The sequence below is a fragment of the Melozone crissalis genome, unplaced genomic scaffold (assembly GCF_028551555.1).
Source record: "Melozone crissalis strain CALT ecotype California unplaced genomic scaffold, PUWL_Pcris_2 ptg000168l_1, whole genome shotgun sequence".
Taxonomy (NCBI): domain Eukaryota; kingdom Metazoa; phylum Chordata; class Aves; order Passeriformes; family Passerellidae; genus Melozone; species Melozone crissalis.
Genome location: NW_026535937.1, coordinates 190,525 through 216,917, shown reverse-complemented (window position 1 = coordinate 216,917; position 26,393 = coordinate 190,525). Strand labels below are relative to the sequence as shown.

The following is a 26,393-nucleotide window of genomic DNA, read 5'->3' as shown; positions in this document are numbered from 1 at the left end:
CCTGCAGCAAGAATTAACCTCATACCCAGTGAGTTGGCCACTTCTTTTTCATCCACACATGGACAAGTGCTGGGAACAGAGGCAGGAGCAACTTTCTGAACCTGCTGGGAACTTTCTATATCTGATCTTTGCGTCATCCCTTCAAAGATAATCTCCTTTGGATGGATATTACTATTGGAATTCATGTGCGGTACTGAAAGTTACACACAGCCACTCCAGTGTTATCTCCTGAGGGCAAGGAGAAACTGGATGTATAAAATACTGTTAAAATATTGCATTTGACAGTCCGGTCTCCCTTTTTTTACTCCCCAAATTTCATCTTAATCACTCAGAATAAAAGTCGACTCATTTGATAATCTTAGAAGTAGTGGGGCTAGAAGTTCTGTTTTTGATATGGGAATATATCTTGTAAAGTGGCAATTTAAGATTACTCAGGCTTTAAATAACTTGTCTTCTAACTTTTGGGGTTTAAATTTTCTATTAAACCTGTTCACTGGGAATGATATTTTGCAAAAGGCTTTGCTTTGTGTGTTTCTTGATTTTGCAAGCGCCCCTGTTAAAATTGAATCCTGCTGGGGTGAGCTGGAAAATGAGGCCTGTCCATCACGACAGAGGCGTTTTGAGTTAAGCCAAATCTGAAGTGACAGCGTTCTGTGTTCCCTTGTGGGCACTGATCCCTGTTACACCACCACCACCATGCAGTTTGGTCCTTGTGCCTTTGCCATCTCTGCTGAGGGGACACTGGAGCACCAGGAGTGCTGCAGGGCAGTGTGTAAAATGCATTGGCAGAGATCAATGTGAAATCTCTACCTCGCCTTCCCGTTCTCTGCCTGCACCACAGTGCACACAGTCCCTCATTCCTGCGAATGCTAAAAATACCGAAACAGTTTATCTTCAAAAGCTGAAGCAAAGTGGTATACTTTGTTTAAAGACAAAAACACCTAAGTCTTCCCTTTATCAGTTGTGTTCCCTGCTGTCTCTGCAGGATTTGCAGAGAAATATTGCCTTAAACTAGAAACTCCTATTATCTCATTCTCCGTAATAGAGCAGTACTGTAGTCTGCTACAGTCCTACCCACAGAAGTACTTGCATTAAAGCTTTAGATGTTCATCTTTCTCTGCAAAATCATCTATTTTTTTCATAAATATATATTTGATGATAGATTTAGTTTTCCTTTTGCATCAGGCTGGATGTTCTTACTAAACATCATTATTAGGAGGAGGAGAGGAACGTCTTTTGATTCTTCGAGGCACCTGCATGTTGAATCCCTCTAAAGTATTGTCAGTTGTTTCCGTATTTTTTAAAAGTCTTGGATGCAAAAAGGGAAAGTCAAACTACTGACTTTTCTTTGGGTTTATATTGATATAAATTCTTTCTTTGAAGTGGCTGAGCTACAAATAGGTTTCATATATCTTAGTCTATCTGTAAGAGAATTGAGGAGAAGTGTCAAGACTGGTCAAGTTACAGTTATAGGCTTAAAGTCCATTTGTAGCCTTACTGCTCTTTGCACCTCACCTTTGAAAATTTAGTGGGAGGATTTGGTTTTGCAAAAATCTTTCTCCCTTTGAAACTATCTACTACTTTTTCTCCTACCCTTTTATTACTTTTTTTTCTTTTCTTATTGAGGAAAACTCCTCCCTCTTCCTGTATCTTCAGGGAAAATTGTAACCTACTGTTTGTTAATTTTCTATTTTCTTTTCCTTTTCCACCTGCTCTGCCAATCAAATGTTATTTGCTGCCTCACATCAGGCAAAGGTTTGTTCTAAGAGCTGACATTTGGGCAAAGGTTTGTACAAGTACCTAGCAATGAGACTAATGGTATTCTCTGAGAGTTTAAAGGGTTGCCTTGAAAATTGCTTAGGAAGAAAAGAACGAATTAGTAAATGATTGCATTTTCCTGTAAATTTTACTGGACAAGGCACTGGAGGAGCTGCTCATCCCTCAGGAGGGATGGCTGGTGCTGGATACTGAAGCCCTCCTAGGGAGCCCAGGCACACCACAGGGGTGAAGGATTTCCTTGAGCTAAATGCAGCAACATGGAAATGTTAGAGTCACTTCAAGGATGAGATTTGTTTGTTCTCATTGGTCATTTTTTATTTGTTGTCAGTTTTTCATTTCTTGATCAGTTCTTCCAGCTCAGATGCACGGGTAGCCAGACAACAGCTGGCCTTGCTATTAAAGTCTGGAGCAAAGAAGGCATTTGAAGTACCTCAGCCTTTCCCTCGTCTTTTGTCTCTGTGTGTCTCTGCATCCATTAAAGATGAGGTTCTCCTTAGCCCTCCTTTTGTAGCTAACGTATTTATAGAAACATTTGTTACTGTCTTTGATGGCAGACGCCAAATGAAATGTCAGCTAGCCTTTGGTCTTTCTAATTTTCTCCCTGTATAAGCGAATGGAATCCTTGTAGTCCTCCTGCATTGCTTTCCCTTTCTTCCAAGGGCCACAAACTCTCTTTTTCTCCTTGAGTCCCAGCTCTAGACAATCCTAACAGAGCCCTTCCTAACATGTGGGGCTACCCCACCTCCTATCTCCTTCCTTGCTTACCCCTTCTGAAGGGTTTGTAGACATTGCACCCTTTGTAGAGATTGATGTCAAACAGAGCAAAGTATCCCATCAGGATTGAAAAGATGAAAAGAAAGGTGTATGGAGCAGTGGTAAGTCTGCCCTTGCTTCTGTGCTATGAGAGCAGGTACTCAGAGGTTGGAACCAGATTTTTCTTTGGAGGTTTTGGAGTGTGTGCTCTGTGAAATTGAAAGCAGCAAATTCAATCTGTTAGAACAGATTTTTCTTCCTCTGCCGTGTGCCTCATAAAAGTGTCTTTTACAGTTACAGCCATGCTTGTACCAGTAAATGTTTACATTTGAAAATTTGTACCTAAAAACTAAAGCTGAGGAAATAATTCTATTAAAAAATAACGTTAGAAACATATGCACTGGACGTAACGTGAGACTTTATCTTCTTGAGCAAATTTTTGCTGGAAGAGCACAGTAAATTGCTCTCAAAGCAAACTAGTTCAACGTTTTGTACTATGCTGTATTTTAAATATTTGATGAATAAACATGAAAGGCTTGTGTAATCATTTAGGATTTCCAATGCTGTTAGAAGTGCACGTATCATTGTATTTTACAGTAATCAAAGCCTCTTGATGTAATCATTATGCAGTATTTTACAGAGCTAAATTCCCATGTGGCTGAAATTCTCCATGCTTGTCTTTCTTCATGCCAAAAATGAGGATTTTGTTTTGATCTGTTCTTTGTTTTGTCCTGTTCGTCACAGATTGTGTGATCTCAAAGAGAGGGCAAGAATCCCTGCCTTCTAACATGCATCGTTTTTAAACAATGCAGCTTGCGTAGTGATGACCAGAAAGCCAGGAGAACAAACGAAAAAAATGCAGTCTTGTAGCATGGTCAGAATTTAGTGCATGTGGTCCTGTCAAAATCTCAGCAGCATAAATGTGAATGAGCACTATCAACAGCAACAATTGTGGGCCCAAGGTTTCAGTGTGCAAAGCAGTTACTGCATTCAGCAGAGCATCAGCTGCTTTGTAGTGTTCTGGCAATTTGTGGTGTCTGAGATGTCCTTTCACCTTGAATTTATTACTTTTAGGTGAGATCTTGGGTTATAACCAAGGATTCACTGACACAGGGAGACATTGGTTATGTTTCTATTTATTCTTTTTTTGGTGGTTTTTTTCACCATTCTTCAGTGATGAGAATTCAGTGCATTTTGTTCCCCCTCCCTTCTGTCCTCCCTTCCCACCTCACCCTCCACCACCCTCCTGAGTTCTTCTCATTGCAATCATGGTATTTTTAAAGCAAGAATAGTTGAATACTTTTAGAGTACCATGCAGCTGTTGATCTTTATTCTTGCAGGCTTATCATCCTTAAATCCCTTGCTGTATACACAGTCTCACTAACGTCAACGAAATTCAGAGGTCTCTCACTGGAGAGGAAGTAGAGGAATGTATTTCGTCTGCAAGTTGCTAAGCAGACATGTTGTCACACACATCAGGAATAGTAAGTAAGCAGAACATTTCTAGCATATGTATTCTTGTGAGATAAAATGAAGGTTTTGAGTGTGTCTATGTTATATGTTAGTCTGACTTGATATCTGCCTTGACAACCCTTTCTGGTGGAATCTGAAATCATTTTACTTCATGTATCTCACTGTTGCCTATGGTTGTCTACATTGCTCAGCTTTTTGGTTCTAAGGCAAGACCGTGGGCATTTGTTACTGTATTTTTAGTGAAAGAAAGAAAATTTCTAGATCTCTCCGTGGAGTAGAAGTCTGGGTCTTTTAGCAAAAACAAATTGTGCAGGTGTAAGTGTCTTAGAAATTGGTCTCTACTATTTCCATCAAAATCTGGCAGCAGCAGTTGGAGCAGCATTGTATCACAGCGCTTCAGGGTTTTTTTCCCTACTTTACAGAAGTTTTACTGGGTGTATTAGAAGTGCATCCAGAGTTACAAGCTATTTCCTTTCATTGCAACAGCATCTACACTGTGAGTAGTTGTGTGTAGGTATGTTTTGTCTTAAAATGCAGATCCATGAGTTTGTGTTGGAAAAATAATTTCTCTGTTGAGAACCCTTCAGACAGGTTTGTTTGCTTCTGAACAGAAGGTCTGTGTCATGAGGGACAAATGTGATTTTTTGCCTGTAGAAGGCAGCGGTTAGTATGTTTTTGAGATCCTTGGAAGGCTTGGATTTTGGCACACAGCTGCCTCAGCGAAATCGAACACTGAGGTCTTTGATTGTTATAGCTGTAGATTCTCATTGCCTCTGTTCCTGCTGAATAACTTGGCAGCTTTTCAAAAAGAAGTAATTGCTAGACTCTTGCTAAAGAAATTATCTCTGAACGTGGAAGCTCTGGATGGTTACTGCCCAATTATTGCTACCCTGTTTTGAAATAACGTCATCCCTGTGAGACAAGGAAGGTTCTGAATAATTAGCTGGGTCCAAATGGCTTTCAGGCTTGGGTATGACAGAAGACTGTCTTTGCAGTATAAATTAAAGTATAGGCACATAGACCCAATTTCATTGAGAGGCTTCCCGAGAGACTTTTCTCTCTGACCCAAAATAGTCATGTCCAAAGTTTCATTGCCCATTAAGACGACCTTGGCATTATCAGCCTGCAGTCCTCTCGTGGTGAATAACTCTGTCTGGACTTAGAATTAGCCCTGTACAGAGTATTTGATAGTAGGGCAGGGATGTATTCCTTTTCTCTACTGCTTTCTGAAGTTCCTTAGGCAGCATCTCAGTGGCCCCTGGAAAAGGCTCCTCTCGGAGGGACCACAGGGCCTGAAGTGTTCATGTCTGTTCTCAGGCAGGCGAAACTCATAATGAGCAGGGTATTCAGTATGAAGACAAAAAGCCTGTTGACTCCAGTGGCATAAACTCCACAGGAATAGGACACTGGCATTCTTAACATCTGAACTATTGTTCCTCATAATCCATGAGCTATCTTTTGAAGGAGTTGAAGAGACGGTAACAAGAAGTGAAGGGGTGTTATGCAGTTTGAAAAAGCAAAGCATTATTTGCCCTGGGTTTGGTTTGTTTCCCCCCTTTTCCTGCCAGTTCATTTTTTTTTCCAGATTTGCAGTTTGGTTTCCCTGCTAGGTGTGCAGCCTGTTCTGTATGCTCAGCATGGACCACGCTGTTTATTTGATGTTTCTGAAACTCCTAGATGAAGCTGCTTTTAGAGTTACCTGATTTTTTTTCACTTTTATTTTAAGACAAATTGGATGTAACCATTGACTACAGGTGTCTATATGTGATGAATTTTGCAAGTATTTTTCTTAATATCTTAAAAACATGTTCAGAGAATATCAAATTGTCTAGTGTGCTTGCCTATACCAAAATAGTGATTCAAGTACTTTATTTCATTTTATTGTGGTTGCTCATTTATGTGATGTATTCATGTCTTGTTCAGGATTAGCCCTGCAACATATGAGAAAAAGCCTTCAATACTTTATTAAAATAATTTAATTTTTCAATGAAATATGTAAGTTGGCTTTTCCAAAGAAGGAAACGTTGTCATTACCATTAAACTAATGTAATAATATTGCATTATTATTAGCAGTTATTTTAAGCAGATCATCACTTTATCTTAAATTAGCCTCTCCTGTTACTGTGAGGCCATTCACTTCTAATAACACCTCACCTTCCTGAAGAACACAGTGGTTAATGGGGACGTTTGGTTTGGCTCATATTTCTAAAATGCTTTCATTTTCTTGTCCTCCATGAAATTTAAACTGTTCTAAAAGCTGATATTAGACAAAGTACCCTTTAAATGTTTGAAATAAAATTCCAAGAATGTTCACCTGGTGTGTTTGATTTCCCTTGAATTAGGTTTGGTTTGGTTTGATTGGGAGATACTTTTAGGGGGGAAAGGGACTGTTTCTGTCAAGATCCTTGGCCTGATAGTGCTTTAAACCTCGTAGGCCTAGCTGGCTGGATGAGTCAGAATTTCCATGTGGTGTAACTGCTGGAGCTTGAGCTGGCTCGGAGTTTGCGGGCAGGGTGCTGCTTGCAGCCTGGAATGTAGGTTAGTGTCTCAGCCACAGTGGCATTTGCAGGAGACAGGGCTAGGATTCTAAAAGGTGCATGTCCTTACATGAAGGTTTCTACATTCATTTCTGGAAGGCAGCTTAAGTTGTTTCCTTTAATCTCTTACTCCTCCTCCTGGTTTTCAGAGCAGTAAGGAGGTCACATATAGGTGGATTATTTTCTAAGCTAGGTGTAAAGACTGGAGTTTGTACCCAAGAGCAGAGTGTGCTGCTTAGTGCTCTTTTTCCTGTGTGCTGCTTCTAGAGTCAATATTAACAAAGTCCTATGAAAAATGAAAACAGTCTATGATAAAACAATGAATAGCATTGAAGGTCTGCTGCATGTTAATAGAGCAGTTCGTATTCATGCAGGAGGAATTTGTATACCTGTATTTAGAGACATGCAGTCTTAGAAAAGATGCTACTTTTTGAGGTATAGTTTCTTCAAGATGTTTAAAGGAAAAGGCTGGAATGTAGGCTACGGTATCAGGTATCTTTATTTACATTTTTTGTTTGTTTGTTTGTGTTTTCCTCTTTCTAAATCTAGATAGTCCTTGTTACTGCTGATCAAGTTCACTGTCTCTCCTTAACCTTTCAGTTTTTAGGGAAGGGAGCTGAAGTAGTGCTTGTGTTGCTACATTTGATTAGCTTCAGATCCAGAGCTGGAAATGTACGAGTTCTGTTAATAAATCCTTTTCTCTAGTGTCTCTCTGGAAGTTGAAGTGATGTGTGACTGCAGGATTTCCCTGGTGATATCACTTCAAACACAGAGTTGTTTGCAACATGTACTGAGTGCTCCCACGTCTTTCTTCTGAGGGTTCTGTTAAAAGTGTTACTGTTCACATAACTCTGAAAATTTCTTGCTAATGAAAATTTTCTTTGCAGTAAATGTACATGAAAATTTACCTACTTTCAGCTCCAGAACTTGTATTTGAATCCAGTCTTTTCAGATATAATGGGATTCTTAATCAGTCTGTCCTTATTTGGAACTGAAAGGAAATTTGTTGAAAAAAGCAAAGAGAAAAAGGGAAGAGTAGATTCCTCACTGATCTTCATGGAAATTGTTAAATTTGCCATGAACTTTTTATGTTGCTCATGGTGCTTGCTGCTGTAGTTCCCTTCTGTTAATTTCAGAAAGTTGAAGAGTCAGGTCAGTAGCAAATGAAACCAGTTCTGCTGACAAACTTACAGATTTCTGAAAAGTGCCCTAAAAAATAACAGTTTCTTTTCAATGGCTTTATGATTTGTGGCATCCTCTGTTTCACGGTCCTACCTTGTTTGTCTTTTAAAGCACAACACATCATACCCTTGAACAAAAGGGAGATTTCTGACATAAATTTCACTGAATATTTTTCATTCAGTTGGCTGCTGCAAAGGCAGTTGATTCTTATATAATTTTCATTCACCTGTAGAATTAGATTTATGTAATTTGTGATAGGCTCTGCTGCATGTCACTATTTGTTACTTTTTTACCTTTTAGCATGGATTTACCACAGCAGTGCAAAGAAAAAAGGCAGTTTATCCTGCATGACAAAGTTACTCCCCTAACACACAGAGTTTGCACGTAACCTACTAAGACTGTAGATGTTACTATTTATGTGCTGTATAGCCTTTGGGGAAATCATAGCTTATACACTGGGCTGGAAAAAGACTGAAAGGTCTGGAATGGGACTGGATTGTCTAAGGTGCTTTTTAAGAAGGAAACATGAGTTTTTAATGTTTTTTCATTTTTTTCCTTCATGTTAGAACTTCTGCTGTAGCTGAAGAGTATGTTAACTCTTATGGGTAGATTTTATAAAGGTATTCTGATGGGAGATACTTATACACCTGGAGATGTCAATGGGCTGCTCAATGGATTTGAATCAAATTAGACATCCAATTTCCCATTTTTTTTAGGTATTTGAGATACTTTTTTTTTTTTTTTTTTAGCCCCATGTATCTCCTCAGGCACTTTTAAAACTGCTTGAAGAAATGTGTCAGCACCATTTTCAGACTCCGTGTGCATTTGAAAAATGTGACCCTGACTTCTCCAGAGTGGTGCCCAACAGAGCATCTCTGTTAGAATGCAGAGTTCAGCCTACCTACACAAAGCAGTATGCTCCATTTACTTCAGAGAGGAAGACCAAGCACCTTTCCAAGAATTCATTAATCAGGGGTCTGGATGAAACACATTCCTGGGAGTCAAAAAACAAACACATTTTGCTTCCCTCTCCATCCTTTTTTAGTGAAAAAACTTAGCAATAAAACTCTTAAACTGAAATATGAACGTGTGTTCATTACTCCTGTTCTTACAGTCACAGGAAGGTCCATGAAGGCTGTGATGCCTTTTGCTTCTAAATCTTTGTTATAAAGGACCACTGGAAAGGAAAGTAAGTGTTTAGAACAGCAACAAGAATGCATTTAGGAAATTTCAGCTCTGTCAGCAAGTCCTTTCTGAAATTCCTATTCTCTTGCAGGGTTTTTTGTCAAAGAAGATTTTGATACAGGGACCTCTTATTCTGACAGTGTGAATATATGTAATGCTTATTATTTTTAAAATTAATTTTAAAAGTAATTGGTTTGAGGTGCTTGAGTGTGATGGTTTGGTTTGGAAGAGGTTCTTCGGCTGGGTTAGTTTTGTGGGGGGTTTTGTTATTTGGGTTTTTTTATTGTTCATTTTAAGTAATTAGCGAGAATAGGGTAAGGAGGAATGAGGAAGGTTGTGTTGGGGGCTACAGTACCGATCCTGTGCTTATGTGGATGTATGTAATTAGCACAACAATACTGTCACTATTTTAAGCAAGGCAATGCTCTTACTCTTTTACACACCTCAGGACAAAACAGGAATTTTGGGTGCTTTGAGCCTGTGCCACTGAATCCAGGCCAGGTGGTTAAAACTGTGCCAGATTCATAGCTGAGTGTGTCTGCTGTGGCCCAGAATAGCAGTCATGGTCCCCAGGGCAGTGCAAGCATAGCAGCAGTCATGGAGTGCCCAAAAGAATTCAAGAGGAGTACAGCCCAAAGGGAATTTGCAATTTTTCAATTACATTTGAAGATATGGTCATTTGGAAGATAGGATTCAGTTAGGTTGAAAACTAATCTTTTCTGAAAGAAAAATAATTATGCTGAGTCACAAGGGGATCTCTTGTTTAAATTATTTTGGTATTATTCAGTCTTTAAACAGTGACTTGTATCTATTTTTATCTATTTGCATTTGGATGCAAGGAAGTTCACTTTTTCTAGTAAGGTTCTGCCACTTTTCTTGTCACTAGTTCTAAATAGAGGGATGCTGAGAAACTTAGACCTGCTTGGAGTCTTTAATACACTGCTATCTGTCTGGTTTGGGTGTCCCCACGTGCTGTGGCATAGTGTTTGGGATGTTCCAAAAGCTTCAGTTCTTTGCTTTTGGTTAAAGACTACCCCAGCTTTTAGACTCTACTGATATTAGCCATCTGCATTCTAACTAAGTAGAAAAGTTGAGTTTCTTCCTTGGGATGCCAGGGGGCTACCAGCGGCTTTAGAATTTATTTTCCATCCTGGTGCAACAACTTGTTTGCGCATAATTTTTTCACCTCTTCCCCAAACCAGCGTGCATTCCACTGCCAAAGGCAGTTCCTGACTCCAGTGAGGAGTTCTGAAGCAGTATTATTCATGCCCCTTGTGAAAGTATCACTCGTGGAGAGGAATGGTTTTAGTTTTCTGCAGGTAAATTCCTCATAAGTAATTCATTTTATCTCTGGGGGTCTTGGGCTGTGGGAGAAGGCAAAGTTACTCATTTCAGCCCAAACTCTTTTGTGTGGTGAATTCTGACCAGAATGGAGGAAGAGTGCCATAATTTAAAACAGTTTCTGAACAGCTAAACCAAGTAAAAAACCTATAGTGTGTTTCTTTTTTCCTTCTTTTTCTTTCACAAAGGTATATAAATACACAGCAATCAAGGTAATAGAAACAGATTTTTTTCTTTTAATGCTTTTGTAGCTAGAGTTCATCTGTCTACCTGAAATGAATAGGGATCCAAAGCTTTTCCATAGATTCTTGGTTTATTAACCCTTTTTTGCAGCTGCAGATACACTGGAGTGAGTTCCATGGAATATTACTGTGTGTGATGGTCAGGAATGTGATTTGAGCTGGCATTTCGTTTAGTTACCCGACTGAGCTGCCTTTAACTTAAATGTTACTGTGTGTAACCTTTGCTGAAATATTTTGTGTTGTCCTGCTTGGCTGCCAGTCAGCCTCTGGGGGCTTCACCCTGACTATTCACTGCAGCTTGTTTTCACTTATTTTGAGTATGGTGGTGTTGCTTGTTTTAATATGCAAACAAGTGGAGAGGTTTTTTGTTTGTTTCTTTAAAATTTGAAATGTGGGTGTCAGGTTTTTCTGATCTACTGATCTACTGTTGTACAGAAATTACTGAAGTTTGCAGGAGCATGAGACCGTTTATGAATAATTTTCTTTCATATATGGAGAGAGCAAATCTTATTCTCAGAAAATAAAGAGCAGGAAAGTCAGGAGTAGATAACCGAACAGTTGTTTAGTGCAGTCTAATGTGTGTGTGTCTCCTCATGGAAAGTGGTGTATATTAAAATATTTGTACAAGAAAAAATTTCTGTGAAATCCTATTATAAATGCTAGTAGATCACACCCAGGAATATATTTGCCAATGTTACGGTAAGGATTAAAAGAAAGTTAAAAGACATGTAAGTGAAAGTTAAAAGACATGTATGCGAACTTTGATAATTTTGAATTTGAAACTTTGCAGATGGAGTTTGTTAAGGCCTTAATATAAAAAGGCTGTGAATGTGGGAGTTTAGAAAAGCAGAGATGACTTTCCTTTGTGATGCAAACTTGGTGGCCAGTGAGCTGGTTGCTCCGAGTCAAGCACAGAGCCTAGTTTGATTTGTGGTTACTAACAAAAGAATAAGATATACAGAGAAAAGAGTAAAACCCTTTTCTGGGTTCAGCGTGACCATGCCGACTCCTGGTGTCTGGAACCAGTGAATGTGCTGCACTGGCCCCGTGCCACGGGGCAGCCTTTATCTGTGCCCTGCAGGCACGAGGAATTATACTGCCACATGATTCATGGGTTGCCAACAGAGCAGGATTTATACAGAATGCATTGGAGCTGTTTATTATCAGCACAGGATGTGGGAAATTTAGGGGAGAAAAAAAGGGAGAGGAAGAAATACTGCTGTTAATACAATTGAGCTGCATAACTGGAAGTGGCTTTTGTCGTTGCTTTGCTATATGGAGGCAGTGCTGGAAGCAAACTGAGCATCTGCTCAGGAAGTTTGGTGTTCTTAAACGATGTTCACCAGGCACTGGTGCTTATCTTTACAGAGAAATATGCAAGACAAAATGGAAGCCAGCCTACAGATGTTCTTTCCTGGAAAGTGTAGTTTGCTGGGATGACACTGTGCTTATGTCTTTGGTGAAATGGAACAAGAACAGTAGCTCTGCCCTTGAGAGATCTTTAGCATCCACAACACAGTAGATGAACAAAAAGGTTAAACCTTGAATAATTCTTTGTCATTTGAAGATCACTTTTTAGCAGGGAAAAAAAAATATCTTCCAGACTTCACTTGGATTTGTGGGGTTATGGTAGCTATAGTACTGGCAGGAGCTCTCTTGTGTGTAGGCAGGTGAAGTGCATGATTGTAAAATGATCATCAATACATGGCAAACCAGAAGAACCAACAGGAATTTTTTGGCCGTGAGACTAATAATACTTCTCATGATGCTGACATTTCCAGTTGCTGCTTCTTAATGTTGTCTTTGGAAGAACCAAGTTTCTGTGATTATATGTTATGGATAACTGGTATGGTATTTTTAAGTAGAAACTGAAGTTAGGAGTAAAATGGGTTCTGTCATTTGGAAGAACTTGGAAGAGACATGTGCCAAAAAGTAGTCCTTCAGCAGCTGTGTGCCTTTTCCCAAGGCTTCTACCAGCTGTGTTCACAAATAAAACTTAAAAAGAGGGAATGGTAATTTTTTTAAATGAAGGCATTTATTTGCATGAGTTTCCTTTTTATGTCCATAAAATAAAAAAGAGTAACCAACTTAACTTTTGTTTCATATGCCAGTGGTAAAACGTCATAATGACTTACATGAAAAGGAAACTTCTGCAGCAAACTTTATTATCAAATTCTTGGTAGTGAAGAATGGAAAAGAGTAGAAGTTTGGCCTACCAGCAAAGAGAAGTTTCTGATCATGGGAGTCCAGGAATCCTGGAAGGATGCTTATGACATGTGATCCATCCTGGTGCTGTCCAGGTTGAGGTGTTAAATACCAGCTTTCCTCAGCAGGGCTTTGTAGATCACTGTGTTCAGCTCACTGTTAGGCAGGAAAAGCAATTCTCTCTTCCAGGAGAGAAATATCTCAGGAGAAAATACGCCTGGGTTGGCACATGGCTTTTGAAGAAAAGAAGGGTCTGGGTGCTGAGTGCTGTGCAGTCTGACTTCCCTCTGACAGAGGCTGAAAATGTCATTCTTTGTCCTGTTGTGAGTCATGGTGAGGAATTAAGGGAAGTGCTGCCTCAGGAAGGACGTGTTTCACTGTGGCAGCATGGAAGGAATTGCTGTGTGCTAAGGACAAAGATGCTAGGTAGAAAATAAATTAACAGTTGAATTAAATTGGGGTAGGGGAAACAAAAACTACCATGACAGAAACGAGAGGACAGGTGGAGCAGAGAATTGATGTCCTGGCTCCAGCATCTTAGGTCCTCCATTCTGCAGGACAAAGGCATTTAGTTTTACATAGACATGGATGGCTTTTATGAGATGAATATTGACCAGAAAACAGCTTCCATAAATGTCTAGCTTTTGAGCTTGCTATTTCACACAATCAACCTTCCTGCAGAGGTCTGCAAGTCTGTCACTCTTGTGTTTGCAAAACGTTCTTCATGGGCTTCATTCAAGGGCTCTTGGTTTATTCTTACATGCACAAGGGAAAAGGGAAGTATTGTTAACTCAGACCCTCAGACCAACCTTGAGAATTCTTGGCGTTTTTGAGGACCTTCACATGCCCTGAAACTGTCCCTCTCAAGGTATTTGCAATTGTGGATTGCTCAAAGGTTTGTGGTAGAGAGTGGTACATAAATCACTGCCTTTCTGTGCCATGAGATTTGTGTGGAAGGAGGAGAATTTTAAGCTGCAGTCTTTAAATCACACCTGTCATGCACACTTTGTTAATCCTAACATAATCTTGAGCTGAAGCCTCACATGAAATTTAGATCAGTGCTGGGCCTTCCTTTTAAAAGAATGCTCAGCTATTATTTTTAAATGTGTGCTTTCAAGTCCAAGCATGTTTTAGTTTTTGCAGGGAATGATTACTGAAGATCATTAATGTGGGTTTTATTCCACTCTGATCTTTTCAAAACCAAAAGATAGACTTCAATAAAGAGCATTTTATTAATGGCTCTCTGATGAGGTCTGTGCTGATAGCTTTGGAGTTAAGGTTCTTGCAGCAGTATTAAATTAGGTATTATTTCAAGATCTTTAGTGCTTAAAGCTGAGCAGAGTGACTTAATGAAATCACAGACTGCAACAAAAAGAAATTATTCTCGTTTAGGCCATGTCTATTGAAGGTGCATAAATAAACAATTGGTATACTTTGGTTTAACTGCCCATTTTCGTTCTTGTACATCTGAATAAAGATGGTTTTTAATGGTGCTAATATTTATGTGCAAATAGAGGAAATTGTAGCGAATTCTAGGAGATGTGTATGGAAATACTTATTGTGATTTTGCTGGTGTTTGGTTCTTTTTAAAGTTAAATTATTAGCTTCTTAGATTTTAAAAATATTTTTTTGATTTGCTAGCCAAAATATTGAAAAGCATTTTGAGCCTTTTTATTCTTTCCTTTGTGAAATAAGCTAGAAGTGACAAAATTAATTTTGGCCAACTTTATGGAAGTTTTAAAGATGGAGAGAAGACTCAGGATTAATTTCAAAATAATTCTGATGATACTGGTACTGTACAAAATAATGACTAAGTTGGGGCATATATGTGAGAATGGGATTTTTCTGTCTTCAGAAAGATGTGATAAACTTTTATATGGGGTGTTTCAAATGATGTGTGTGAAACAGACACTGTCTGTCTCCCTTTAAGGTTAGACTCTCTACTCATCTCCAGTGTTCATTGACCTCATTACATCCTCATGTTTTGTTTGTCATTTTTCAGTGTGGCTGTTGCTGTTGTGGATGAGGACTTGGACTCTTTATTTGTGGTATGACAAATAAAAGTCATAAATCTGTGTGTAGGAGGTGTTTTGGGTTGTGTTTTTGGGGTTGTATTTTTGGGGTTTGATTCTGAATTAACTTGGACAATTCAGCTGCTGGATATGGCTTTTTTAACATTGGAAATTGAATGGGTTTTATTAGAAAACTGGGCACGTGACCCTTGGCATTCATGCTAGCTTAGTTAATATCTTGAAATGTTTCCTGGAATTAATTAGATAAAAATGAATGCATTTTTATCTAATGGAGTTTTGTCTTGCTTTTGATTTTTGTCAGAAGGACCCATCTGTAAGATGGTTGAGTTGGAGGACTCCTTTTGGAGGGCTTTTCCAACACTGATGATTCTATGATTCCACCATAATAGTAATATTGGATGCAATGTGGGTCTGCAATAATTTACGGAGAATTTATAGCATGAGTTGTGCGATGTTCTGTGAATACAACATTATTTCACATATAAGCTCTTCCTTGTTGCATATATCTTTTTCCCTTTTAGTTGAGTTGTGGAAGGGGAAGCCTTTAAACATTAATTTTCCAGAACTACCATTATCCTGCCAGCACATGGGATGCTGTGCTATTGGGGATGCTATATCACCAGCTGTCCTCAGGCTGAGGAGGTTACCATATTTTCACATGTAAAGTTACTGTTCATATCATCCATCATGTGTTAAAATGGTTTTCTTTTACAAATAATGACTCCCTTTGTCAGGGAAGGAGGTTCTGCTCCATGTGGAAGGAGTGAAGCTGCTCTGTACTTGGCTGAATTATGATACCTACAACTTGTGGCCTGTGGCCTTATGATACATGAGGCCACCAACACATTTTTGGAAGCACAGACTATGTGGTTTATTAAACTGATAGAATCTCTCACTGTTTTTCAGAAGTCCCTCCTCAAGATGTTGCATTATCTGTAGTGACCCATTTCAAGTTATGTATATTTAGATTTGTCTACGGCAAAATGTATCTGTTCCTTTCACTTTATTTAGAGAGAAATCAACTCTGTCATCTAATTTAGATTACATAAAATCCTTGCTGTGGAAATGTGCACGTGCTTTTTTCAACCCCTATTCTTGCGGTATGATGGAGAAAACACAGAAATTTTCAGAAGCACGAGCTTTCTTTAGTTCCTGAAGGAACCTTGGGCCAAGAAAAAAGTGCCTGTTTCCATCTTACATCAGCTTGTCTGATAACAGATCCTATCTTTCCCAGAAAACAATGTCATGCTGAATTTCCAAATAAGAAGATGCAATATAAAAAGGAAGAAAGAATCTGTAAGTAATTTCTAGAAATAGAAGTGTGGTGGTCAAATTTCAGACCTAAGCAGCTTTGCCAACAATATTGTTCCTAATAGATCCTTTTATTTGCAGAAAAAGCATCACTGAAACAGTTCCCCAAAAAAAGGCCACTTTTCAGGTTCTGAAAAAACTCTTATTTTGTTTTTTCTAAGCAGTGAAAATATTGAAATATATTTGGCTCTCTGAGCCTTAGCATCTTTCTGCATTAATTCTGAAAGAGGCAAAATGATTGCTTAAAAACATACACCTAATGTCTTTATTCACACCTTGTGCTTCGTAAGAATCAGAGTTTAATTACTTATCTCAGGCAGCTGTGACTATGAACTTTCCTGAGCCTGCTTATCAGTCTGAAAGTAGGGAGCTCATTTCTTACCTGGTTTTAAGTAACATCTCTGCAAGAGCTTGATCATGCTTGCAGAAGAGGATTACCATGTCTTGCAGATTGCAGTTGTGCTTTAAAAAAAGTAGAATTGACGCTGTAGAGGAGGGAAAGGGTTTATCTTTGTGTGGCAGTCAGGCACAATGACGCACACTCTGGTGAGGAAAGCTGCTCTTCCTGTGAAATGGTTTGGAGAGCAAAATCACGTGTGTTTAATGGGGATGTAGCCATGAATACAGTATCACTGATGGGAAAATGAACTTCTCTTCACACAAACCTGTGTCTGGTACAGGAGAGAGAAGGTGCTGTGTGAAAACTGCTTTTTACCTTCGCTTGTAGGCACAAAGTTTCTTTTGGGTTGCTGCATAGTGAAATAGTCCCACAGAGATACTTGTTCCCAGTGATACCTCCTCCTTCCTTTAAAGCAGAAACTAATTTAGATTGTGGGACAGATGACACATTTGTCTGGAAACTTCTTCCAAAGCCAGCAGTGAATTTATTTGATAAATAAATAAATAAAACTCCTTTCAGTTTCTCATCTCAGAAGACAGGGAGCAAAGGGCAGAGCACTAGCAAAAACTATTTAAAGATAGCTGATCAGGAGGTTATGGGTTTTAGTGTTTGTGTACTTAAGAATTTAATTCTTGCTATGCAGGTTTAACTGTTTTAACCCAAGAAAAAATGCTTTCTCAAATGAAAAAAAACAATTGTACATTTTTTCTTTTTAGATAGCTTTAGAAATGTTTATATTTGGGTAGTTGGGAGTGTTTATATTTGGATAGCTGGCAACATTTATTTTCCCAGGATCTTCTGGAGGCTCTTTAGAGAAAATTCCTTGCTCCCCTCGAGCGCGGATTGTTAGAAATGTGGACGGAGCATGTGGGAGCCCTGGACAGAGCAGTAATTCTCATGAATTCTCATGCTGCTTTTCCACAGGCTGGAAGGGACATTCACTATGGAAGTGCAGCTATAATCTTGCTAGAACAGACTTTTGTGAATAAATAGATCCTGTCTATGAAGGCAAAAAAAACCAGAGCTTGTAGGAAGCCCCAAATATTTTCCTACTCCCTCTCATCTGTCTAAAATACACCTTCTGCCACAGTAAATCTGATGAGCAATTTTACCCCTAATTCTGTAAAGGAGAAGTGAAATCCTATCCATTAGGTAATGCTAGCACCAGACCTCAGCCTCAGCTGTTTTTTAAACATTATCACAAACTGTCAGGAGAAGAAAAGAAAAATCCTTCTTGGCAAATATAATTTTCTTTGCTTTTGTGGATGTTTGTGCGAGAGTCCTTCAGCTTCTATGTGTTAGAGAAAAGTTTGGTGTGTGCAGAAATTTCCCTTAGTTCTCCTAAAAAAAAAGCGTTTGCCAGCTGGAACAATGCAAACAGGATGAAATAAAGTAGACTCTCAGTACATGCCTCTGTGCTTTTCTAATAACATGAAGTTTTTTGGGTGAACAAAGACTTAATACATCAGAAACAAATGGTGTGAAGGAAAAAAAAAGGTAAATTAGTTGTTCAAAGTGTGACATAGGACTGGAGCAGATGATGTGATTTGGGGAATGCAGAGCTTATGGTATGACAGTGTACTGGAAAAGATTGGCTTATTATCCTAACAAAATGAAGTACAAGAGGGCATATGATTCCTTTCTCATTGATTCATCAGGAGACCAGTATGAGGAACAGAAAAGAATTACTTATCTAAGACACCATGTTGGCAGAAGAGCAAAGGAGTATAAACTTGCCATGAATAATGATGGGCTGTAGATTAGGAAAGGACTCTGAGCTATCATTGCAATCCTGTGTTTTGAATGACCTTCCAGTCAGAAGAGAGGCAGAGGAAATAGGAAATTAAAATAATTTCAATGTGTAGTTAGAAAGTGTTCACTTTAGAATCTAAAAATTTATGTTAAAAAGTTACCATAAAACATGGAGTGGGGGATAAAATCTTCACTGTTTTTTGGGGGTGATCTTAAAACCACTGTTTGCTTCTATATTTGGTTAGTTTGGTACCTCACATGAAAATAACTCTTTCAAAATATTGAACTCAAGGCCCCCAGCTGGAAATGCACTTAGGTCTTCTTGGCAGAGGGATAATACAAGCTCCTCAAGGGAACTTTGGAGGTTCATGGACTGCTCCAGCAAGTTAAATTCTGAGTTCTTCATTTCAGCTTCTGCCATGAGTCAGAAGACAGGGGTATTTTGTGTGGAGTCTTGAAGGGTCTGGACTTGTTTAAGGCAGCAAGACTTTTTTTCTGTGTTTAATATGTGAATAATCTTTTGTCACTTGAGTAGATGTTGCAATCTGGTAAGGAACTGGAACACTTGGATATACCTCTAAAAAATGAATAAAATCAATCTTGTTTCTTGTAACTGGTTCGTCAGTGGAAATGGCATCATGCTTAATTTATACTAAGATTTCTTACTGCAGCTTCTATGGTAATAGATGCAAATTATGAAACGTGGACTTTAGCATATTCAAAAAAGGCTGTTTATTCGGTAAATCAAAATATAGGATTTCAGTTTATTTTGTCAGATATTCACAGTCAAATTTTAAATTTTGCTGAAGTTTTGAGGCAGAAGATCATGTTCTGGAAATTTTGTTATGCCATTGAGCTCATCTGATCACTCCAGTAATACTTGCTTTAATTCATGTTGTCTGCCATACACTGAAGCGAGGTGGAGCTGACCTGAGTGTTCATCAGACAACTGTAGGAGCTTTTTACCAGCTTGGGCTTGCATCCTCTCAAGTTTCCTATTTCCTTCATCGCACTAGAGTGAGTATTTTTTGGGATATAATTTGTCAGAACATCTGGATTTCTTTGGCTGCCATTAGCTGCTGCCTTGTTTGGACTGTGGAGTCTGTCTCGGGGATTTTTGAATAGTGCCATTGCAGTGACTAGGCTGAGGTGTTTGGATCTGGGAACACAGGTCCCCATTGCCTGCTCCATGTAAATGAAGAGCCAGAAGAGCTTAGGAATGCTCCAGCTGTAGCTTGCTGACAGAAGCCAGAATTTGCTTTTTGTGAATTTTATTTCACAGTGGAAGAAAGCTGGAAAGAGGAGGCACCGCAAGCACTTTGAAGGGTATTTTTACTCTTCAAATTTTGCAGATTGTTCCCAGCATAAAACAGACTTCAACAGGTTCATTCCTGGGAATTATTATGGGGAGGAGGCAAGGCTAACTGGCTGATTGTAACAGCTACAGACTTAAATGTGATTTTCTGCTCTATTTCATTAAAATTATAACTGACCAAATGCTTAGAATATTCAGTACCTATTAAGACTTTAGAAGGCTACTTTGCATCATTGGGCTTTGTTCAAAAAAGCCTGAAAAATGGCAGAAAAAGCCTGTGGCTCATTAGCTTGCTACCAGTGGTCATGGATTGCAAAAATTCAACTGCTTAAAAAAACCCCAGTGGGTCTGTGCCAGTCAGCACTCATCACTGTGGGGCACTGGGATGCCTGAGTGTCCCTGTCACAGTTATACACGTTTTTCTTTGTCACTTTTTATCTGTGGCATAACCTTACGTGACAAAGCTTTCTCTGCAGAAAAAATGCTGTTTCAAATTGGTTAAAAAAATTGAATCCAGTCTCACGCTGTGTGCTGTGTTAAGAAGGTAAATAAACTCTTCCTTCCTTCCATTTTTTTCGTTGCATATACTAAAAACATATTAAAATTATTTAGATTTATGTTAAACTCAGTCTTTGCTTGGGGGATCTCGTGATTCTTCTCTCGTGCCATATCAGTTGCTATACAGCAAGTGATAGGGGCATACATATTTTCCCTACTATCTGTAGTAGGAAATATATATATATATATATATATACACACACAGGCACATATATATATATATATATATATATATATATATATATATATATATAAAAATATTTTGTAAGTTTAAACTAATTAATATATAATAAAAATCATGCAGTTATTATGCAATGTTGCAGTAATTTGATAAATCTTATATTCCCTTTATTAGTTTTCATCTTTAATGAAGTTTTAACATTTATTAGTTTCGCTGCCTATCAGGTTTTCCATTGGAACTGTAGAATCCCGCAATACCACGTGCATGTCCATTTTGAAAAGATTTTCTCTTTTGTTTTATATGGACTGTAGGAAAAACTGATTGGTTTTGTGGCAGAACCCCATAACAGTTTTGGCATTTTAGGCTCACCCAGCACAAACACACAAAGCTGCAATTTGTTTGACTGGGAAATTCCAGGGAGTCGTAACTCCTGGACTCTGATGTGTTTGGCATTGAAAACTAACTCTACTCTTGTGCATCTTTCACTTGCACGAACCTTCATCACACTGCCCTTTTCCCAGTGGGTTCACAGGCCTCCACTGTGGTGTAAAAAGGTAACTGTGTTGTTCTACACACAAAATTACAGGAATGGATAGATGCCAAAACCTTTGCTGCATTTAGTCCAGGTCACAAGCTGTGTTTCTTGTGTGCCTTTGTGATCTCTTTGTGTCACAAAGGTAAAGCAGTAGTGGTGCTATTCCCTGCAGGCATGGGCTTACCCCGGTTGTGAATGACCTCCCCACTCAGAGGTTTGCATTTTGCACAGGAAAACCTAGAGAGAGTAATGGGAAAACTGAAATTCTAACAGAGTAGTGGAGGTTTGGGAATAAAATCTGACTTTCTGTTTGCTTTTAGATTTTATAGTTGTTCTGGATGGGGCCAGAGGGGAAAAGTTGATTTATGACGTGGTTTTAAAAAGTGTGGCAGTTTGTTTAATCAAGAAATGCGCTGGGAGGATATTTGACCTGTCAAATCCTCTGTATTTATCTCCCATTTTTTCTCTTCCATTTTGTGGACTGGGACTAAAACTGACTCGTTTCTTATGTTTTATAAGTTTTTATGAGCTGACCTGATGTTTATAATGAGGCCTGTGTGAACACCCCATAATGATACCCCAGTAATTGCAGCATTCAGAGAGTTTGTTCGGGAACTCAACCAACAGACAGCCTGATAGTGTTCAGCCTGTACCACCCATGTATGTATTTACATACACATATGTGGCTTCTCTTTTGATAAATGTCAAATAGTAAAACTGCTTCCGAAATTGCAGATATTTGCACACACTTGGATCAAGGCACTAGATTTAATTTCAAACAAAATATACTTTGGGAAGAAGAGAGGTACGGTCTAATGTACAGTCTAATTTAAAGGGGTTAAAACCCAATGAAAACAAATAAACATAGCTGAACCAAAAAGTATTGCAAAATGCAGCAGAAGTTTTTTCTGTATTTTAAGTCCATTTGAAATTCAGGAATATGCTTTTATTATATGGAAGACTCTAGGTTAGTCAGGTGTTGACATCCCTTTCTGCTCCTGTGTTGGGTCAGAAAAGCTGAAATATGTTCTCCTGAATTGATATTTTATCCAGCAAAAGAAGGAATTAATATTCTTTGATTCTAAATTAATGTTGAATTTCCTTGATTTCAGTATGTGTAAAAGAAACATTAGCTTTCTCTTGCTGTGAAATACAACGTAGTCTCATATAAAAACACATACACTGTTAAAAATATGAACTGCTGTTGGGTTACAAATACGTAAGTAAATTATGAAAAGGAGTGTTAATTCTTACATTATTAGTTTATTTCTCTTGAATAAATAGCCATAATAATAATTAGAAAATATAAATACCTCAGTTGTTGGGCCAGATGTCACTTCTTTGAGGCTGGCACATAGAGCAGCTTTTTAGCATCTTAAAATGACACAGCATTTTTGGTTTGGTGTTGATACTCCATCTTTCTTTTAAGAAACAGATTGCTCTAAGTTATTTCCTCAGCTTCAAAAGGGAAAGATGGGTATCACCAACAAGAAAATGCCAGTAATTTCATTTTCATTCAGGGCGTGAAGCATTTAAAGGTTAATTTTAGATAAAAATATCATGATTGAACATTTTATACTAGCTTTCTGTAGATTTCCAAATGCTTTGGAGTTGCTAATGTATTAGTGTGGAAAATCGAAATGTAAAATTGCATCCATATGAGGACTCCCACAGATTTCTAAAGTATGCTGTCCCTTAATAAATTAATTATAGCATTTTTTTTACTATCTCCAGGCTTTTGTGGAAAAATCAAAGTTCTCACTGTAGGAAATCAAGGGATAAGAGCTGGCTGAGAAAAGCTGTGGTTCTGCTTTGTCAAGTCTTTGTGGTAGCCTTTATATTGGTGCTTTATAACAACATGTATTTAGAATAACAAACAGACAATTAAATTATCTTTACATTAAAGGAGTGTTTCTTTTTGTGCACTAAGTTGCAGCTAGAATAGAAGAATTGAGGGTCACTTTTGAGGGCATGGGAAAAAAAATGAGTCTTTTGCAGAGAGATTTACAGAAGGAGTTTGATTATTTCTTGCCTTTTTTTCCCCTCCCTTCTCTCAGGTCCACACCAGTGTCCTACCTGACCACAAGGAACCAAGAGCAGATGTTGGGGTAAGAAATCATTTTCAGTAATTGATTTTTTTTTTTTCCATCTCATTGGAAGGCACTAACACTCAGTGCTCAACAGGAGCTGAAAAGCTTTTTTAATAGCGAAAGTTTTTGGTGGAATGAATAAAATAATCAAGGCAGGAGTGGCAGTCTCATGGATTGATGTCATCCCATTCACATCTTTTTGAAAACCTCTTTCAACTGAAGCTATCCTGAGACCAGCATAACCCTGTAAAGTCCTTGCTAATATCAAGCAAGCAGTCTGGATGGGAAGTCATTTTCTGAGAGGGCTAAAACCTCATGGATAATATGGGCCCCTGGTGGGAGTGGGAAAGGTTGGTCCTGCTCGAGCTGAGTAGAAGAACAAAGCTCACCTGGTGCAGGTGTCAGATCTGTCTGCAAATATGGAAAATGCCTGGAGGCTTCAATTTTTTAGCCTAAGGGTTTGACTTTTCTGCCTTACAAGGGCTTCCTTGGCATGGTTTTCAAGACTTCAGCTAGTGTTTGAAAAACCTGTAGCTTGGCAGCAAGTTCAATCTTAGTGAAATAATCAGTGTGTTTTAGCTTTCCATATAGCTATTATAGAGACTTTTCTCTTTGGCTAGTTGAGATTATTCATCAAACTACTCAAGGCGAGTGTCTTTAGATTTGTGTCTGGAACACTAGCAAAATTCCGAAGGAGCATTACTCTGCGATTAGGATTACAGCACAAATTTTGTTCTAAAGCCTACTTTTCAAGCCTTTCCAAGTCATGTGGGCAAAGTTAAATTGGTTTGTAGACTGCCAGTTCAGGCCCCAGGGTGGACTATTGGTATCTGAATCAGTATAGAAAAAGTATTCTCCAGTTTGATATTAGACCCCTTGAACATTAGCATAACTCTCTTAATTTGGGTCATGGGATCATTTGAAATTTTATTTGATTTTGCACATAGCTCTGTGCTGTCAAGCAAAGAATTTCTTTTTTTCTAAATAAGCATATGAATATGAAACAGAGAACTAAGTAGAACATTTTAAGCCGATAAAATCATTCACCTTTAATTTCATGACACAGAAGAAGTAGATCTGATGCTCAGACATGTTTAGTGGGTACAATGACCAAAGCTCTTTGGCTTTATGAGAGAGCAGTGTAGTTGTCTCTTGGCCCTGGTCACTTGAGGATTCTGACTTAGGATTCTTAAATATATTTATGGTTCTATTTTGCTGCAGAAAGAAGCCCCAGGTGACCAAACCTTATATCAGTTTCATTCCAAATAGCCCTCTTCCCCTTTCCAAGCGGTCAGGTTTCAAATACAAACACTCAAATGTCATGAAATGCCAGAATAAAGGCTGCTGTGGAGAGACAGTGCTGTGGAATGCGTTCTTGCAGCATGGAGAAGGATATGCTCTTGGAAGAAGATGAATAATCTGGGCTAAGTGTGTGTGACCACAGAGTTTTAGTGTGGAAACACTCTCACACTGACTCATCCAAAGGAAGACAGAACCACCTGTGTGTTCACTCCAGCAAGGCTGTGCATCACCATGTGTTGCACCTGGATGTCTTTTTTTGTAGAAGTGCCTTTAATTTTGGCATTGAAAACTAACTGTGCTCTTTGCTTGTGTGGCTGTGTTATTTTTCTTCCTTTCTTCCTGTTCATCGCTTCCCAAATTCAATGTTTTTCCAGCCTGCCCTAGACACTCGTGTCCTTGTTCCATTGCTGCTTACATGCTGCTTAGGAAATCTAAGGCTGTGCCATTTATGGGAACAAGCCTTACCTCATGACTCAGTTTATTGAACTGCAGACATGCAGTTTGCAGTTTACTAACTGCACTGTGGGTGCTTGCCCAATTTCAGAGTTGGTGTTTGAACTGTACGTTGTGTATGGAAGAAAACTTATCTTAGTGTAAAGCTTTATTGTTTGCATTCAAGCACACAACATCCTGCTGGCTTTCCTGAAAGAAAGCAGGCTGAAGGTTTGTTTGTTTTTTTACCAGAGAAGTAACTCTTCTCAGCAGTGACAAATTCTTTTCTGTTTTCCTTGAAGAGAACATTGCTCTCTGTAGGCAGCCTCTGTTGACTCAGAGCAACTTGATTCTTCTTTCATTTGTATAGCCAAGAATGTATATAATTTAGCCTGGAATTCTAATTTGCCATTCCAACAGTAAACTTAGTGTTATGTAAGAAAAACCAAACTTTGTGCCCTTCTTATTTTTTTTTGCTAAAAATTAAACATAATGTCATGATCTTCTTACAATTTATTTAGAGCAAGTGATGTTGTGTTGTACATTTGAAAGATAAATTGGTAGAAGATGGCTGTTAGTTTCTTGCCCATTGTTCCCAAGGCAAGAATACTACTGCTGGCCAAATTGACAAAATGGGATCTCAGCAGGATATGAGCAGAGGTTAAAAAATAGCCCAAGTGCAAGAGAAGATTTAACCCTTTTTCCTCTTTGTACTTTGTTATGCGTGAAGAGTGATTTTTATAGAAGAAAAAGATACAGTGGTGTAGCCTAATTTAACTTTAGGCATTCTAGTTACATTACCACATTTCTCTGCAATTTTAATGCAGTAAATAAGTTCACCTTACAATGGAAATAGAGGAAAACACTACTTAAAACATTGCCAAGAACTAGAGAAATAAAACATTTCTATTAATAAACTTGTGCTGAACTCAATTTAAGAATGCCTTCCTAGCACATACATTCATATTTTGAATACGTGGATGGTAGTGCCAATGGCTTGAGGAAAAACCATAACAAGAACAACTTTGGTATAACACTGAAAACTTAGCACTTCTTGTAATCCAGAAATTAGAAAAATAGGAAGGAACAGATGCAAAATGCAAATACTGGTACTGAATGAAAATCTTCCTGTGGCTGTACATCTTACAACCTGTTATTTTGTCAGGTTGTTAGACTGTTCTTAATGGAAATGAGAAAGGTTCCTGCCCATAAAACCAAAGTTTTTAACAGTTTACTGATAATCATGCTGCACAAAAAAAATTCTAGAGGATTAAGTATCAAACTGTTATATTGAAATGCAATATTTTTCTTTGTAGCAAAGAAAGATTTTCAAGTGTGTGAGCAAAAGAAATAACAAAAATGAATGAATATGTTATCTTTTCTTTCTGCTTTGATTTGTAGCGAAGCTTCCTGGGCTGTGCAACTTTTAGAGTGGGTGATCTGGTAAAGTCAAAGGAGCAGCAGTTGACCCTCACCCTCAGGTAAGTGTTGTAAATCAGGGTTTTTCTAAGTACTAACCTTTGGCATTTCTCATCCAAAGAATGGCAGCAGAGATAGGGAAGGGTCTGCAGCACGAGTCGAACAAGGAATGGCTGAGGGAGCTGGCATGTTCATCCTGCAGAAAAGGAGGCTCAGCCAGACCCTGTCACCCTCCACAGTTAACTGAAAGGCCATGTTGAGAAATGCAGGTTGGTCTCTTCTCCCAAGAGGTAGCAAGTGAGCTTCCCATGTGCCAGATTAGAAAAGCTCATTTTATACCATGATAACCTATGGAAGAATTGTAGAGA

The 26,393-nt window shown here is 38.5% G+C and overlaps 1 protein-coding gene across 1 annotated transcript in view; it reads left to right on the top strand.

The window, feature by feature from the left end:
• LOC128948886 (inositol polyphosphate 4-phosphatase type II-like) overlaps positions 1-26,393 on the top strand; it is a 128,693-nt gene that overhangs the window by 8,761 nt on the left and 93,539 nt on the right. Inside the window, exons 3-4 of the mRNA XM_054293645.1 lie at positions 22,840-22,890; positions 26,008-26,087. Coding sequence (XP_054149620.1) covers positions 22,840-22,890; positions 26,008-26,087 — 131 coding nt within the window. The remainder of the gene's footprint in view (positions 1-22,839; positions 22,891-26,007; positions 26,088-26,393) is intronic.